We start from the raw sequence: 18144 nt of genomic DNA, 5'->3' as shown, positions 1-18144 counted from the left end.
AGGCTTTGCGACACTTCAGAATTCTTAATTCAATGATTCTTTGCACTTCACAACTCAATGCATACTTGCACCATGCACACACATTCACCATAATTCCTGTTGGTTGAGATGGGACCACCCAGTGCCAAGATGAAGGCAGATGGTGCCTGCTGTCTCAGTGTCTTGTTCCACAGAAGTAAAAAGAAAGCAGATGCAATTGTGGGCATGGCTGGACAAATGCAGATTAAGCAAAGATTGCTCCAGCTTCCTAAGAAGGTGAAGTGGAACATTTTGGCTATGAGGCCAAGCATGTTTTGGCTATGGTCTTAGGTACACATTGCTGGAAATAGTAACCCACTGGGAGTTCTGAAAATAAATGTGGTTCCAGATGGGGGTGTGGTTTATTTTCTTCATTCCCATCCAGCCACTAAGTGTTTATTCATATGTCATTGCTAACATTTGAGGTGTGCCAACACTGGATTTAAATGCCCTTTGACCTCTCAAAAAGCTCTTGGAGAAAGGGTCAGAGTTAGAGCTGAGATGGAGGTTCTCAAATGTTTCCAAGCAGGGCCTGATTCTAAATTTATTCTTTTTCAGGACCCACGTGGAAAGTAATTTGGTGGTGCTCTTTCCCTCCCCAGAGTAAAACAAAGTTTCCATGTGATAAGTGTAATTGTTAAAAATAAAATTTATAAGATTAGTAAGCAACAGGCTATATTTGAGAGCAGTTTCACATATTATGCAGTGGCAAGTTTGGGTTATCCATAGAGCGCCTCCCCTCCAAGCACCTTCTCTCCCAGGTTACCCTATTTCTCCTCCTCCCGCCTGGCCTTGTGATCTACCTGAAAAAAGGTCTTTGGTTACCAGGCCCAGTTCGGGAACTGCAGGGCTCAGGGACACTAACTCAAGTGTACTCATCTCAATCCTAGGTGACGATCCTGTTTGCCGATCTCCATGCCTACCTGGACAACATGAAGGCCCCCTGGGAGCTTCTGGAGCTACGTACCCAGTATTATGAGAATGTGATCAAGGCAATGCTGGAGAGCATTGGGGTGCCTCTTGAGAAGCTCCGATTCATCCGTGGAACTGACTATCAGCTCAGCAAGTTAGTCTGTGTGTGGGAGGGTTGGGAAGCAGGGATGACACCACAAAGAAGGATGCTTCTTTTAGCATAGGGCAATGCAAAAAAAAAAAGAGTCCTGTCACTTTAATATTGGCTTTCTTTTTTGCTATCAAGTCGCAACCAGCTTGTGGGTGGTTTTTAAGGTCAGAGTTGTTCAGAGTTGGTTTGCCATTACCTGGCTCTATGCAGCAACTGTTGGTGGTCTCCCATCCAAGTACTACTGCTTAAGCTATGAAGATTTGGCAAGACCAGGTTAGCCTGGCCTATGCAGGTCAGGGCCATAGAGGCTTAACGGGGTGTTAATTACCAGGCAGTGTTATTTGTCTGCATGTCACAAAAAGCTTCACCTACCCATTTCTACACATTAAGCCTCTGTTGAAGGGACAGGATGTTTCTCTCCAGGCCTGTTGGCAACCTTGGGCAATGCTCATCTAACAGCTCTACAGGCGGCATTTGAATTTATTCATATTTCAGTCCAGTGCCCTGAGCATGAACCAAGGTCTGGTAGTACATCAACAAGACTTATGTGCCCTTAGCTTCCCTTGTATGCTCTGACTTCCTCTCTTTCTTGGCCCAGCAAACCAGTTTGGCTGTAAAGGCAAGCTGGTTTGCTTGTGAAATAGTAAAGCAAGCTGGTTTGGTTATGAAAATAGGAAAACAGGAATAGAACTGAGGTGGGCGGTGATGTTAGAAGATGAAAGCCTCATACTCAGATGCTGTGGTCAAACCATGGCTTAGCTATTGTCCTTAGCCAGTGTATTTCTCACGTCAACTGTGTAAGCTGCATGACTGTGCTCAGATATGAATGTGAATTCCCCATGTTTCAGCACAGTGCTCTACCCATTACGCAGAGTTGTCTTTTAGCTTAATACAGAATCCTGGAAGGTTTAATAAGGCTTCAGTTCTTTTGGGTAATATGGTGGTACAGGTAGAAAATAAACCAGCAGGGCCCCTCAGACTTTGCGCCACTCATTCTGTTGTTTCCATAATGTAACATAACTAGATGTCAGCTTCCAGCCTTGTTCCAGGCAGCTGCCATCTGGCCTTCTGGCTGGATGCACAGGCATGAATAGGAAATGACCCAGGAACAGAAAGCTGTTCACTATAGGAAACTTGCCCATTGTCCATGCAAACTGCATGGCCCAAAATGGTCCTACAAGCATCCCATCCTGGGAGATTTAAAACAGGCTTTGGCTGCAATGGTCTGGAATGGAACACCCATTCCTCTGGGTAAGATTGGTGGTTGTATTCTAGGTGAGCACAGAAGAACCAGTCTTTGAAGGTAGAGGGATATCCTCAGCCACTTAGGGAAGGCAGTGGTACATCCGCAAATGCCATCCTCTCTGAAGTGCCATAGTTCGTTGAAGGGCAGTTTTGCATCATAGGAACTCCCTGTTTTTCCTTCTCAGGGAGTACACGCTGGACGTTTACCGCCTGTCCTCTGTTGTCACCCAGCATGATGCTAAGAAAGCAGGTGCAGAAGTGGTGAAGCAAGTGGAGCATCCACTGCTGAGTGGCCTCCTCTATCCAGGACTGCAGGTAGCTGATGGGAGGGGGGATCGTCACCGGTGTTTCCTCTAAGCTGAGTTAGCATGAGCTAGCTCACAGATTTTTAACCTCTAGCTCACACATTTTTGTCCTAGCTCAGGAAAAATGGCCCAGAGCTCAATAATTTACGCAGTAGCTCACAGCTTTAATACCAGTAGCTCACAAAGAAGAGTTTTTGCTCACAAAGCTGTGCAACTTAGAGGGAACACTAATCGTCATCCAGTGCCCAAGTCTTGGAAAGAGTGTCCTAGAAACCACAAGCATGCATGTTGAGCAAGTTCATTGAATTCTTTCCCTGTGAGTTGAAAAAAAAGAAATTTAAGTGGGAAGAGGGGAGAACAGTTTGTACATCAGGCCTGCATACAACTGCCCCATACATAGAGCATTTGTGGTGATTATTCCTCTGTGTAGTTGGGATGGCGGAGGGAGAACTAGTGTTGACTTCATTCAGCCTTGAACCCTCGGGATAAAGGCCACAGCAAAATCTAACTAGGAAATGGTGCTCGAACAAGAGGGTGACCCTTTTCAAACTGTCTTTGTATTCCATTTTAGTAACTGGTTGCTAATGGATTTTTTTGTGTAATTCCAGAAAGACCCGTTTTAGTAACCACTGCTAGTGGAATTTATTTACCTTTTCATACAAACGCACTTGAATCGGGTTAGCAAAACGTGGTTGAGCCACTTAGGAGGGAAATTGCTTTTTTTTTCTGTTTTCAACCCTTTTGTTACTCTTCTGAATCACTGTGCTGTTAAATATGTCCTATAATGCCATTCCCCCCCACCCTTTTCTCCATGTGATCTTCCTTGGCCCTCCCTTTTTTTTTACATTCTAAGGCGAGTGCTATAGCAACGCTGTTGAGATGCATTGACTGACTCCATTGAGCCAATGCATGTCAGTGGTCCTACTATAGCATTTTAGTGCTATAGTGCTCACCTTAGAACATTTTTTTAAAAAAGTCTGAGGAAGATTGTGCAGTGAAAAAGGAGTACTGTTTGAAATGACCATAGCACTTCAGAGACAGCTCATTAACAGGATTTTCTGTATGACCCCCCCCCCATCTCTGTATAATTTTTTACTTGAAATTGGGCCAACAACATATAACATCTGGTTTAGAACAGTAATGTGAAAAGGGCCTCTATTTAATAAAATTAGTACACAGTGAGTTTACAATGAATTAATGGAGTATTTGTTTTCATCATAATTAATCTCTGGAACTGTAAGCTACAGGATGGGGTGTGTGAAATGTATAACTGGTTTGTAATAAGCATTTCTCTCTCTGAAATCAGTTGATGTGCAAGCCCTCTATTTGTGTGTCCCTGCAGGCACTGGATGAAGAGTACTTGAAAGTTGACGCACAGTTTGGAGGAGTGGACCAGAGAAAAATTTTCACCTTTGCAGAAAAGGTTGGCACCGAGGCTTGTCTTGTCTGCTCAGCTGTTCATCTGACTTGTCCATTCTTGCCTGACAGTCATGGCTCATTATCTTTTTGGCCTTGTGTTTTGGCCCAGGGCTGGCTCAAACCATTCTGGTGCTTGAGGCAGAAAATTAAAAAAGGCAGTCTATCCTCCCCCTCTCTCTTCTTCCCACCCCATCTTATTCAGGTGGAACAGGCCTGCTGGGAGGACTTTTTATGTGAGGCCCATTGAAATGAATGGGAGCAGCACAAGATCAGGGGAGCCCCATGTGAAGGAGATGGTTTTTGAAAGTGGTATGGGAAAAGTGCCACTCTGCAGAGAGTTGCTTCCTCTCATCTCCTTCCCTCCATTTGAGTGCCTGGGTCTAGTAGTCCCTAACCTTGCTTGTGTTGTGCCTTTCTCTCTCTTTCTCCAGTGCCTCCCATCCCTGGGCTATGCCAAACGCATCCATCTGATGAACCCCATGGTGCCTGGGCTGACCGGCAGCAAGATGAGCTCTTCAGAGGAGGTTGGTTCCTAAATCTGGCTCTTGGCTGTGGCAACTAAATCCTGCCGGGAAGAGATCTTAAGATGGGGTGGGTGGATTGAATTCTTTATTGTGGGGAAAGCAAAGCAGTATCTATATAGAAATACTGGTGGGCTTACTGTGGGTTAGCTTCTTCCCACCTAACAAGCCATGACTAATAATAGGAGCATTTTGACAATGGAGCCTGTTTACTGGTGTTTATGTGTACGTACAAGTGAGCTGGTGACTGTCCTTCACTGGAGGATTTTCAAACAGGCTGGGCAGCCACCTGTTGAGAATGCTCTAGCTTTGGATTTCCTGCACTGAGGGGGCGGGGGAGACGGGACTAGATGACCAAAAAGATCCTTTTCTCATTTTGATGCTTTGATTTCATATCACGCTGTCCACTGAATCCATTAAAATTTGTCCATCTGATTGTATTTGCATATGAATAAAACAGTGACTCTGCAAAACAAGTATACTTTGCTTTTAGGTGATCTGTGGCACACAGTGCAGTTGAAAGCAATATAGAAGAGGCATTCTCTTCTGCATGGGAGTGGATTGGGAATGCCTCTTCTAAGATGGCACTTGCTGTCTGTGTTTTTAATATAGATTTGTTTTAATATTTGTACTGTGACTGTTGAGAGGCATCTTTGTATCGATCAGTCAAATATTTGATCAGCTAAAGATTGCAAACCCTAGTTCTCAGTCCTTCTAGTCCTGCAATTCCTTTACCTCTTAAAACTGGTAGATGCCCCCACCTCAAAAACAGCCTTGCAACTTGTGGGCAGTTCCAGGAGAATCCCAGCCCCTCGTTCTTCTCTTTTCTAGGAGTCCAAGATTGATCTCCTGGACCGTAAGGAAGATGTGAAGAAGAAGCTGAAGAAAGCGTTTTGTGAGCCAGGGAATGTGGAAAACAATGGCGTCTTGTCCTTCATCAAGCATGTGCTCTTTCCGCTCAAATCAGGTAATGATTTCCAGACATCAAAGGCAGGAGCAGAGCAGGATGGAGAGATTTGTGGATCTTGATCTGCTTAGAGTGGTTGCCCTTCAACTGATTAACTGGGAGGCCCATCTCTCAATGATTTCAGAGATGAGGAGTCCTTTCTCATCTTCTTGCATTTCCTCCCTCCCAAGTATCTGCATTTGGGCTCTTTCTGCTAGCCATGGGGAGGAACAAGGAGGGGTGTGAAGGTGGTCGCTAGAAGTCCTAAACTGCTTCTTCTGTGCTGCCTGCCACTCACCTGGTGCTGTATACATGTTTTGAAGGGTTTTCCAGCAGCCCTGAGAGAGGCCCTGATGGAGGCCATCTTTGTTTTAATGTGGATCTCTGTTTTGCTACCCACAGAGTTCGTCATCCTGAGAGATGAGAAATGGGGAGGGAACAAAACTTACACAGACTATGGGGAGCTGGAGAAAGACTTTGCTGATGAGGTGATGTCCTGTGCTGGGGTCAGAGGTGGAGGTAGCCTCTGTGCTGTCGGCTTGCGTGTGGGGAGGGTCTGTCTTTGGACTGGTCACTTTTGCTTCAGTCTGAACTATCCTGTCAGGCAGGATTTGAAACATGGCTGAGGCATGGGGTGGGGACACTGATCTTCTGTTCTGTGCTTTGTGGCAAGGTCATTGTAAGCTTGTAGAGGCAAACTAAGATTCATGGGGGTCACGGGCAGCAGCAGGGAGAGAAGCTGAAATCCTGAGGTTGGGAACATCATTTCTATAGTCCTAAATTATGCAACCCAGAGACATTTTCCTGTAACTTCTTTGCATCTGGTTTGCAAAATACATCCTCTCTGCCAACTTATTCTTTATATAGTGACACATATGAAGCTCCTTATATTGAATCTGACCCTTAATCCATCAAAGTCAATATCGACTTCTCAGCTGGGATCAGCTTTCCAAGATCTCAGGCAGAGTTCTTTCGCATCACCTGCTGTCAGATCCTTTGAATGCAGATGCTGGGAATTTAATCTAAGACCTTCTGCATGCTGTACTACTGAGCCATGGCCCCTCTTGGTCATCACCGTTTGTGAGGCAATGCAGACTGCAAGGAGATGGGCCCTGTGCCAAAGAGCTCCCAGTGTAAAATTTTGCCTAAAGAATATGGGGGGGAAGGTGCAGGGCCGCATCAAGGCGTCGGTGAGGTGAGGCCCTGCTCCCATCCATGGCCCCAGTGAGGGCGAGCACCACAGCACCCATGCCTCAAAGCTTCCAGAAGTGACAGTGGCTGGACTGAGCAATGGCAGCTGGGTGGCGCATGTGCTTTGAAGCACTCTGAGGCACAGGCGCCGCACTTGCCCATTTCCCTTGCCAAGGAGGTGAGGGTGCAAGGGTGGGCAGGTCCCCCCCGCCAGGGCCATGTCGTAGGCAATCGCCTAGGGCTGCCTAATGGATGGGCTGGCCTTGGGAAGGTGAAGGCTGTGATAAACAGAAGAAAAATATGCCTTGACTGGACTTCTTCTAACAAAGTCTTTCTTAACACCTTCCTTAAGGCCGCCATTCTAAGGAAAGCTCACTGATATGAGTGGCAGCCACAGTGTGTGCTGTAGCCTCTTATTAATTTCTTTGGCTTGTATCATGCAGAGAACTGCTGCGATCAAGTCAACAAACATTTATGGGATTGTAAGGACTTAATAGCTGGGGCCTGACAAAAGGGCATTGGAATTCCACAAGGGGGTGTGTGTTGGGGAAGGGAATATGTAACGAAGGGGGAAGGACTAACTGGATCTCTGCTTCCCTTCCATGCAACAGGTTGTCCATCCTGGAGACCTGAAAAACTCAGTTGAAGTGGCTCTGAACAAGCTCCTGGAGCCTATCCGGGAAAAATTCAGTACTCCTCAAATGAAGAAACTGGCCAGCTCTGCATACCCTGATCCCTCCAAAGCAAGTAAGGGCAAAAAGGCACTTGCAGTTTCCTCTAATGCTCTCTGTGGGGGGAGCAGGAAGTTCTCTTTGGGGTTCCAGTTTTTCAGCCTTCTTTTCTTGCCATGGCCATTAACCAAGTAATATACAATGAAACAGAGGGTCCCTGAAGCTGATATGTCAGGATTTGAAGGGGTGGCTTTAACTGATTACACAGTGTGTCCATCTCCTAGATTCTGCCTGGGTAGACCTTGCCGAGGACCCTGCCTGCAGTACAGAGGCCTCCCTCCCCTGAGGGACCACCTTGCTCTAGTCCTCTTTTGTGGAGGTTAGCAGCCAGGAGTTTGAGTCTCTTTCTCCAAGGAAGGTGATCAAATGCTGCTTTTGTAGTTTTCCTTCCTGTTCTGAAATACAGTCCTGGGCACCATTCTACCCAGATACTTTCTCAGTAATTTGGGTCACATGCTCCCCTTTGTCTCCATGCCTTCACACATTCTAAGAGAAAGGAAAGAGGGAATTCTTTGTTCCTCCCCTCCTCATGCCTTCCTCGGTCTATGTCCCAACTTGTCCTTTTTTCCACCCTTATTTTCTGCCTCTGCCCAGCTTGGTTGTTCTATTCTTCTTGTGTACCTCATATCCTGCAGTTCCCAGGTGGTCTCCCATCTAGGTTGTTTACAAACCTCATGCCTTCAGAGCTTTGTTCAAATCTTCTTCTCTTTTTGTTAGTATAATCCCCCTCAGATCTGCTCTCCTTCTCCTTCCCGTACACAGAGCCTGCCATCAAAGGCCCTATGAAGAACTCTGATCCTGAGGAGGTGGTGCCTTCCCGGGTGGACCTCCGTGTGGGCAAAGTGCTCAGTGTGGAGAAGGTGCGTGTCCAGGCATTACTGCTCTTCTATCTCCTGCCCTGGAATGATTGCTGGGCTCTGTCTTTGAGCCAATGAGAGACTGAAGCAAGTTTGCAATATTCACACATGTCCCCCTCCCTGTACCTGAACCTTGGCCCTGCTGTTCTCCTGTCTTCAGCATCCTGACGCAGAAGCCCTGTACGTGGAAAAGATTGATGTGGGGGAGCCTGAACCACGCACTGTGGTCAGTGGCCTGGTGGAATTCGTGCCCAAAGAAGAGCTCCAGGATAGGCTGGTGGTGGTAGTGTGTAACTTGAAGCCCCAGAAGATGAGAGGGGTGGAATCCCAAGCAATGCTGCTCTGTGCTTGCAGGTGTGCTGAGAAAGTGGGCTGGGGCAGGGTGGAAAATAGCAGAACTGCAGATGGATGGGCTGGGGCAGCAGAGGCCATCTCTGTAAATGTCCCATACTGCCCACTAGGCTGGCACTTTTGCCCAGTCAACCAAGATTGGGCAGTAAATGAGGGGAGAGGTGGTGGTGAAACTGACTCACCTTTGTCTCTTTCTGAACTGCTTTTTTTTGGTTATTGTTCTCTGCAGCAGCGAGGAACCTTCCCAAATAGAGCCCCTGGACCCACCAGCAGGCTCCTGCCCGGGGGAACGTGTATTTGTGGAGGGCTGCGAGAGTGGCCAACCAGATGATGAGCTGAAGCCCAAGAAGAAGGTCTTTGAGAAGCTTCAGGTAAGGAGGTCTTCTGTGCTGGATGCCCAGGCAGCCCATGGATGATGTAGTCTTGCCCTGGCTTTAGTAGCCCAATTTGTTCCTTGATCATGGTAACAGTGACTTTTGTGTAGCATTCACTGCAGGGCAAAGGAAGAGATCTTCAGGGGCTCCTAGCTTGTTTCCAGAGCTTCCAAAATGTATCAAAGTATAATGTGCTTCATTTGAAGAAGAAGAAAAAAAAAGATTTCAGGACATGGCTTCTCTTGGAGCTCGTGCAGAATCTGGAGCATTGAATAGAGACAGACATGCACACCATCTTCCTTTCTGTCTTTAAATTTCTTCCCTCCAAAATTAGACCATGAGGAGATGCAGTTTTAAAGCCAGGGCTCCATTTGCCCACCATAGATGCCTGGCAGTGTTTCCTCTAAGCTGAGTTAGTGTGAGCTAGCTCACAGATTTTTAGCCTCCAGCTCACACATTTTTGTCTTAGCTCAGGAAGGATGACCCCAGAGCACACTAATTTATGCAGTAGCTCACAACTTTAATGCCAGTAGCTCACAAATTAGAATTTTTGCTCACAAGACTCTGCAGCTTAGAGGGAACATTGGTGCCTGTTGTGGAGACAGAATAAGTAGAAAATAGTTCTAGGCCTGGGGTATCAAACATGTGGCCTAGGGGCCAAATCAGGCCCCTTGAGGGCTCCAGAGCAACTAGCTGTCATCTGCTTCCTTCTCCCTCTCTCTTGCTTCTTTCTGCATCACAGCTTACTTTGCCAGGCTTGCTCAGTCACACAAGAGCTACAGATTCTCCAATGGCTGAGGCTCCACCTTTGGGGAGGAGGCAGAGCCTGCTTTGCTACTCTCTCAGTTGCCCAGCAGAGCTACTGAGCCGAACCTCTCTTCCTTCTATTGGGCGAGGTTCCTTCCTCTTGGTCCCTTGGGGAGGAAGAGAAAGAGCCAGAGCTTCCTTTACCCAGTTCCCTGGATCCCATGAGGGAAATACAAAGAAAGTACTTCTAAAACCAATGAGTACTAAGCATGTTTTACGTTTTTTTTTAAATACTTGTGTTTGTCTGTGTCCTTTAACAAATTTATATCTCTGCTACCTAATCTTAAATGGCCCAGCTTGACAAGGTCTTATTTATGCCAAATTCGGCCTTCATAACAAATGAGTTTGATACCTCTATTCTAGGCCATTTGCCTTTACCCTGATAGTTCTTTCTTCTCTTCCCCTGACCCCCGCCCCTCGCAATCCCAGGCTGACTTCCAGATTTCTAAGGACAGCACAGCTCAATGGAAGGGGAAGAACTTCATGACCAAACTGGGGAGCATCTCATGCAAAACCCTGACATGCGGCAGCATCCGCTAAGACTCCTCACCCGCCCCTTTTGCCTGTTCCCTGTCTCTTCCTGTCCATTGATCACCCTATCCATTGAATGATCAAGTTACAGTCCGTCCATCAATCACAGCTCTTCCCTGGCATTCCCAGCCAGGAGATCCCTGCTGAGCTGCATCAAATCCGTGGACATTTACAGCTTTGATATCGACAGAAAGTGAGCAGGGGCACAAAGATGGAACCCTGTTAAAATTGATTATTTATGTCTGAAGAAAGGATGCTGTTGCTTTATTTTCTGGGCTGTCAGGGCTATGGGAAATCTTCCCCCTTAAAGTATTTTAGGAGTGGGGGGGAGTGAAGAAGTAGGGAGACCTCCAAGCCCTCGAGTGAGCAAGTGGTGGCCGGAGAGGAGCTGTGGTCATGTGTGCTCCGTCCTGGCTACGGAACAGCCACTTCGTCCCTCTTTTTAAGTTGCCGCTTCTGGTTTGAACCCAGGCTGGCAGATTACAAAGGGGAGAGTCTCTGTTTATCTGTGGTTTAGATGTCTCCATGATAAATGCCAAATTTTAAGTAATTTATTGTTATCTTCAAATAAAATGCCACACTTCAACTTCTTGTCTTTCAGTAGAGGCCAGTTTGGTTTAACAGGGCTTTTTAGTCTTCTGGGATGGCTTAATTAAGAAAGTGAGAAAGTGGTCTCATGACTGCTCTATTAGGTCCAACCCACAGTATCTCCCAAACTGTAATATTTTGAGCTGCTGGGGGGAGGAATTCTTCAGGATGGTTGTTCAGAAGAAATGGAAAAGAGCCAGGAGGAAATGTTTCAAAGGTTAGGAAGCTCCTAGATGCAGTTCATATGGACTTAAAATTGAATCAGATGTATGTTGCAGTTGTAATCGGGTTAGGTTATGCTGGGCAGGAGAGCCAAGCTGGACATAATGCTGGAATTCTGTGACCTCGGTGTAAAAATCACACACTATAAAGTAGCCATGATGGGGGCCTAATCTGGATTGATGCTGCAGAAGGGAAAGTTAATCACCCCTTCCTCATGCAATTTCCTGGGCTGGAAATGGTTCCTCATTACCAGCAACACACAGGGTAGATTGCTTTAGTGGGAAAAGATTAGCATTCTTTCAGATTGGGCACTGATGTATGGGACAGGAAGTAGAGTTAACTTGTCCAGGGTCCTTGTCCAGCTTTCTTCCCCACTTTTCCAGATCTGGATTCTAGGTGTGGTATCCAGTCACAGAAGCAGTGTTACATGTTATATGGACTACAACTTTCAACAAGCATTATAGGCTATTGCAGAAAAGTATCCTCTCCCCCACCCCTACCCAAATCCTATTTAAAGGTCATCTTTCTAAGAGCTGGAGAATCCCTATCTTTGACAGAAAAATTCAGCTGTTCCCAAAATAGACAAAAGGCATTAGCTTGAGTACTGTTTGTTCTTACACAGGATGATGTCTTTGCAAAGTGAGAAGTCCTTGTAATAATATCTAGGAACGTGACCCCTGTAGTAAATAAGATAAACATTAAACCACTGAAGTTAACATAATAAGACTTTCTGGTGGCTGTACCTTACAAGGCATATTTATTTTTTTTTAAAAGATTGGGGGGAGCTTTAAAAAAACTAATAAATGCATGGATTACTGATCAAATCTGTTGGTGGTTGGGGATGTGTGTGTTGAGCTGCTCTTGAAGGTGTGGTTTATGCCTCTTCTGCACAGGGTGGCTGTTCAGGCCCCTCTCCCTTATATAGGTGGGACAGAGCCTGAAAACCTTCTGAATTGCAACTCGGGTTTTGTTTGACGAGTGGAGCACACAGAAGTGGCTCCTTCCTGGGGCAGGCAAGCAGCTCTTACTGCTGTTCCAGCTCTTCTTTCCTTTTTGAAGGCGTCTTTTCTCACAGAAATTCCTCTTCCCCCTGCCCACTCTCCCACCCGCTCCCCAACACATACAGATGCTTTAGTCAAGCAATAAGAGAGACAGCAAGCAGGCTTTAATCATTCATCTTTACAAAGATAACTTCTTTTAAAATGGTGTTTGCCATCCTCTTACTCCTCAAAGGTAGTCTTATTTTTTTACCTGTTTTACAATCATGGAAATCAAACCAAATGACCCCAGGATTTTTCAAAAGTATAGAAATCTGTCATCTAACGTTACTAGAGAACATTAAACAAAAGGTGCGAAGGGAAAGGGGAGGAAATATCAGAGGTGTTTGGTCTCACTTCTAAAATATTTTTTTATCCAGCAATCAGGATAAGCATGCTGAAGGCTCTCTTCTGTTGCACCTCTCCTGCCTTCAAAGCTTGGAGTCTGGTCTAGAAGGACTGGCTGGAGAGAAAGGCCCAGCCATGTACTAGGAAAGCCCCTCCATCATGTGACATTTCCACACAGCTGCTTTGACCTCTACCAGGCAGGCTTCTGTCTGCCAGCAGGTGGCCAAGAGTACCTCTTCCTAGGAAAGGGCCCCCTTACATCCTCAGGCACACTTGGTAAGACAGCAGCATCAAGGGGGAGTCGGAATGCTGAGGGGGTTTTTTTTGGTAGGGCTGCAATCTTAAATTCACCCTGAAGACCCTGCCTTTTTCTAGGCACTGGAGGAGGGCAGTTTAGCAGACTTGGCTGGTTGATGGGGAAAAGGAAGGGGCCTGACAGCATTCTCTTCACCAGGCTGAGTGTCACCCCAGGGTACCAAAAATGAATGAATGGGCAGCAGCAGCAACTCTTGGGGCAGTGTCACCCTTCAGAGCAGTGGATTTCAAACTGCGCTGGGGGATGCTTGTGGGGTTCTTTTGGAGAGTCTTCCAGAAGCAGCTTTGGAATCTCAGCCCTTTGAGACTTTCAAAAGGCGTCTCATTGTGACCCCTCATCTTCATTAAAAAGAGTTCAAATCTGACCCCAAAGGAGCAGTCCCCTCCCTCCATGGGACATTTCAGTCTCAGAGGATGCAACAGAACTGGATGCATGAAAGCCAGCAAAGGAAGGATTCAAAGAATTCTGTGCATTTCTACATAATCATCTGTTCTCCCCTCTCCCCATCCCAACCCCACCCCAATTTGTGCTATAACAGAAGCCATGTTCGTAAGTTACAGTGAATGCATAAACATCCTATCTGTAAGTGTGCCTATCTGTTTGTAAGGAACAGCCAATGTATATTCATTTTACAAATGAAACCAGTGCCTAGATAAATGTGCAGCTTCAATTACATGTTCAGCTGTACATGCACTGAAAGTAACATGAGAATTATTCAACACGTGTGTCAAGAAAAATCAAGTGTACACCACACTTGGATTGTATATGTGTTCTCTGTGACTTGTAAACAGGCCTGGAGAGACTTGGAGCTGGGTAACATCCCCAAAACAGACTTGGAGCTGGTTAGCGCCCCCCAATATCAGCTACTTACGACAGGACAGATTTGTAAAAATGAATCGTGTGCTTTGCACGGCACAGCACTGTGCTCCACTCAAATGCCAAGGCTAACCAGCAGGGCCACCAGAAGCATGTGTTTGCAAGTCCGAATGACGTAAGCACAAAGGATTGGGGCCTAAGCAACATCCGGCAAACCGGAGCAGTTCTCTATCACAGCTGTCCTTGCTGTGGTTACAGTCTTGCTTTGAAAAGTGCTTTCATTTCGTACAATTCTAGGTGCCTAATAGCAGACTGCTTTTCCCCAACCCCTTGCCAGTTGATAATGCAACTCCCTCCCAAGAAAATGGAGCATCCCTCTGGGAAACACACCACACGGCTTCAACTTTGCCAGTCTCTCCTTCTGCAGATGGTAAAGGGGGAAGGCTTTCTTCTGTTGAAAAGTTCTTTTCTCATGCACACACGCACGCACAAAAAAAAAAAAACCATCCAAGGGGAAGAGCAAAGGATGGGCACTCCAGCAAATCCAGCCGAGAAAGTCTGTTCAAGGCTCTAGCTCTCTGGGGTGGGGTGGGGGACAGAAAGAAGGGCAGCTGGAAAGAGAACTATGTGTGAAAGTGGTAAAATAAAGCTGTATGATTGAAGAAAGTGAAACCAACACAACTTTTGCATAAATATCAAGGCCTTCAGAGGCTAAGGCGGTTTTTCTTCCTCGCTGCCATGTCTGGGATCCTCCTCCGGCCTGCTCGGGTCCCTGAGATTCGGTTTGTGTTTTGTTTTTAATTCCTGTATCTTGGGGTGGGGGCAATGCAGGCTCTTCCCTTACACTGTCTCCTCCTGTATGCCTGCAAGAAGAAGAGGTAGGTCAGTGTGGCTCCCTGAAGGACAGAAATTTGGACCGTGAGACCTGAATTTGAATACTGCTCTACTGAACAGCTTTGTCAACATCACCACCTCTCAATCTTTTCTGCGTGATCAAAATAATAGAAGTTATGTTTCCAGGAAAACAAATTCTGTTCCATGGCTAAACTAGAATAGACTGGCAAAATATATTTAAATGTTGAAAATATTCACCCAAACCATAACACAAACAGAGCCCTAAACATAGCGAGCCCCTTTCCCTATAACTGAAAATGGCCACTTGGGGCTTGGCTGAACTGTCCCCATCCTGTGGCCCGCAGACAGAGGCCTCTGTTTTCAGCAATCTGCTTCATGGCTGGATCATATGGAAAATTTCCACGAACAGAACTGGTAGGCAATCTTTGCATACTTTCCCTCATGGGAAGACTTGCCCTATGCTCCAAAAGCAGTCTCTCAGGAGAGGTGACACAATCCTGCTCCACCAATTGAAATCCCTTCTGGCATCAGATTTACCACAGGATTGAAACCACGGTGCTACTGTAATAATTCACCTCTTGGATTTTCCAACAGTATCCTATTCGAGATGTGGATGAAAAGAAATGTTTGCCTGATGAACTAATCCTGCTTTCTGCTGGTGGTGGTGCCATTTTCCTCCTCTGTTTAACAAAAAGCTGCCAAAAAGACTGCCCTCATTCTGTCTTGGCCTACCAATGACACCATGTAGCTAACAAGATTTGGCTACAGATGAGGTGTAGACTGACACTGCATACCCTTGTACTTAAAAGAAGAAAAAGAAAAGGACACCAGCTGTAGCAGAAAACACCATAGAAAGGTGGAAAGCATGAGGCTTCTACTTTGACACACACCTTTCTCCCCCCATCCCTCTTTCCCGCCAAAAAGGTTCACGGAGCTTTTGGTGAAGCCTACTCTAGTTAGCCCCAGAAGGGAAGAACCTTTCCTGTCAAAGCATTCTGTTAAGGACAGAGCAACAGACAGAAGAAGCTGGAAAGTGGGAGGAAAGCTGGATCCAAAAAATCCAACACTGGAATGGTTCCCTCACAACAAATCACTATTCCTATTTATTATTCATTCATTTATTTGACTTGTATCCAGCTCTACCCCACCATCCTGGGACTCAGAGCAGGTGACATGTAATAAATCATAACAGATAAAGCATACCAGTCTAAAAATCCCTTCTTAATGCAATGGATAGCTATGGCCCCTCAGAAGAATCGATATGGTACACTGTTGTGCCTCTGCAATGCCCCCAGCCCCACCACAAAAGTCAGCCCTATCCCACATTCCCAGCTCTAGAAGAGTTAAAAGCAAGACAGGAGCACTGGCTCTTGATCTTTTAAGAAAGCACTTCTGCCTCAGCAAAAAAATAAAAAAATAAAATCTGTCGTAACCATGAAGCAATGAAAATACAAATAATAACAGCAAAGCAAAGAATTCTGTCATAACCGTGCAGAAATGAAAAATACAAATAATAATTTCTAATTGAGACTGTTTTAAGTGTAATGGAGGAAATGGTGAGGTAATTGTTTCTTTAAATTATAAGCTAATTTCTATTGCACTGTTGGGTGCATCTTTTTATTTTGAGAAGACCACCCTCGCAGTTCTTCTATGCTGGGAATCTCCCAGAAGTCACACTGAGCTGGCTGCAAAGCTACAAGGTCTCCCAGCATTCCAAAATCATCTGAGGCTCAGCATGAATCAGGAAAACTTGCCTGGCATTTCTTCTGGCTGGGAGGTGGATGGTGGGTGGGAGAGGGAATGAGAAAGGCAATTTTCTTCACCTGTACTGAACCCAAGAAAGGCCTGGAAAATTGTAATGTATCACACAGCTTTCAGTGCTTCAGGGCCAAGCCTTGCCCCAAGTACATAAATTAATTTGATTTTTTTTTTTAAAAAAAATACTTTGAATTTAAAAGGAATTAACCTTTTAAAAAATTCAGTGTGGACTATAAATAAAATGGAGGGAAGGAACATGCAAAAGTAAGTGCAAGCAAAGTGAATCAAAGTGTAAATTCTAAGCAGATAGAATCCTATTCAGGTCCATTCAACCTGGCTTACACCCACCAAAGTGTTTGTAGGGCTGCATTAGCAATGCACTTCAGCAGCGGCGAGTGGTGCTGTAATTCAAAGTCAGAAATCTTTTGGGCTTCAAGGCAGAAAAAATAGCCACAAACTAGGCCTTTTGAAGTGATGGGAGAATAATTTGGAAAAGACAGGTTGCTTACCTGTAACTGTAGATCTTCGAGTGGTCATCTGTGCATTCACACTCATGGGATAGAGCACCTGCGCCGATCCCCAAATCGATACCTAAAAAGCCCGGGAATTTTTCACGCTCGGTCCCAATGCACATGCCCACCAGCGCCAGAGCAAGGATCCCGCCAGTTCCTTCCTGACCTCTGGAAGCCCCTACTGGAGGGAGACCATCAGCAGTGGGGAAGGAGGGCGGGTAGTGTGAATGCACAGATGACCACTTGAAGATCTACAGTTACAGGTAAGCAACCTGTCTATCTTCTTCGTGGTCTCTGTGCTTCACACTCATGGGAGACTAGCAAGCAAGACATACCTGGAGGCGGGAAGATGGTCAACCAGAAGAAACAGCTTGCAGCACCGCAGTTCCCAGATGAGTCCTCTGTTGAGCATGCACGTCCAGTGCGTAGTGCTTCATAAAGGCATCCATCAGGGACACGCCTTTCAGGAACGCCACCAACATTGCCATCGCCCTTGTAGAGTGGCTGCGAATAGGCCCAGGTAACGGCTTCTTAGCCAACAAATAACACAGTTTAATAGTCTCAGTGAGCCATTTTGACAGCCTCTGAGACGAAATCCTGGAACCTAACTTAGGGGCAGCGTATGAAACAAAAAGCTGCTTGTCCTTGCGAAAACTCTTGGAACGACTTCAATAAAACAATAAAGCACGCTTTACATCTAAAGCATGCAACCTACGTTCCTCATCCGAGGAAGGCGTAGGATGAAAAGTGGGCAGCCAAACTTCTAGGTTGAGGTGGAACTGAGAAACCACCTTGGGGAGAAAAGAAATATCAGGAGCTAATGAAACTCCAGCTTCCTGAAAAACAAGGTACGGGTAGTCACAACACATCGCCGTGAGCTCCCCCGCACGACGTGCTGATGTGATGGCTACCAAAAACGCAGTCTTCCATGAGAGAAACTGTAACGAGCACGTGGCCATCGGCTCAAAGGGACGACGAGTCATTCTGTCCAACAGCAAAGTCAAATCCCACAACTGTGGGGGCGATCTGGATGGGGGATGAAGCCTAAGCAGACCCTTCAAAAATCTCTTAGAATGAGGGTGTACAAAACCAGAATGTCCCTCCACTGGTTCACTGAATGCAGATCTCTCTCTCTCTCGGCTTGGCTTCGCGAACGAAGATTTAAGAAGGGTGCAATAGTCCACGTTTGCTGCAGGCTCGCTGGTGGCTGACAAGACCAATGTGGGACAGGCAGGTCCGGCCACAGCGGCTGCAGGGAAAAGTCTGATTTAGGGTTGGTCCTGTAGCAGTGCGATTCTTCCTCAATCTCCTTTTGTCCTCAAGACCAGCTATG

The 18144-nt window shown here is 46.1% G+C and overlaps 2 protein-coding genes across 4 annotated transcripts in view; one reads left to right on the top strand and one right to left on the bottom strand.

Annotated features, from left to right (window-relative positions):
- The window catches only part of YARS1 (tyrosyl-tRNA synthetase 1), a 196746-nt gene extending 184753 nt beyond the window's left edge, over nucleotides 1–11993 (top strand). The window contains exons 4-14 of one of the 2 annotated variants that reach the window (XM_060258456.1): nucleotides 909–1084; nucleotides 2512–2641; nucleotides 3974–4054; nucleotides 4482–4574; nucleotides 5403–5538; nucleotides 5920–6005; nucleotides 7320–7455; nucleotides 8202–8299; nucleotides 8457–8650; nucleotides 8880–9018; nucleotides 10258–11993. In XM_060258456.1, coding sequence (XP_060114439.1) covers nucleotides 909–1084; nucleotides 2512–2641; nucleotides 3974–4054; nucleotides 4482–4574; nucleotides 5403–5538; nucleotides 5920–6005; nucleotides 7320–7455; nucleotides 8202–8299; nucleotides 8457–8650; nucleotides 8880–9018; nucleotides 10258–10368 — 1380 coding nt within the window. In that variant the 3' untranslated portion in view covers nucleotides 10369–11993. Of the gene's footprint in view, nucleotides 1–908; nucleotides 1085–2511; nucleotides 2642–3973; nucleotides 4055–4481; nucleotides 4575–5402; nucleotides 5539–5919; nucleotides 6006–7319; nucleotides 7456–8201; nucleotides 8300–8456; nucleotides 8651–8876; nucleotides 9019–10257 lie in introns of both variants that reach the window. The other variant, XM_060258455.1, reaches the window with a different exon arrangement.
- A 319-nt stretch (nucleotides 11994–12312) lies between these two features.
- Nucleotides 12313–18144, bottom strand: part of NHSL3 (NHS like 3) — a 104750-nt gene continuing 98918 nt past the window's right edge. For both annotated transcript variants that reach the window (XM_060258451.1, XM_060258452.1), the window contains exon 7: nucleotides 12313–14549. In XM_060258451.1, the coding sequence (XP_060114434.1) occupies nucleotides 14527–14549 (23 nt within the window). In that variant the 3' untranslated portion in view covers nucleotides 12313–14526. The remainder of the gene's footprint in view (nucleotides 14550–18144) is intronic.

This window comes from Heteronotia binoei, chromosome 17 (genome assembly GCF_032191835.1).
Source record: "Heteronotia binoei isolate CCM8104 ecotype False Entrance Well chromosome 17, APGP_CSIRO_Hbin_v1, whole genome shotgun sequence".
NCBI lineage: Eukaryota > Metazoa > Chordata > Lepidosauria > Squamata > Gekkonidae > Heteronotia > Heteronotia binoei.
Note: the sequence above shows the minus strand (reverse complement) of the source record. Positions and strands in the feature narration are given on the sequence as shown.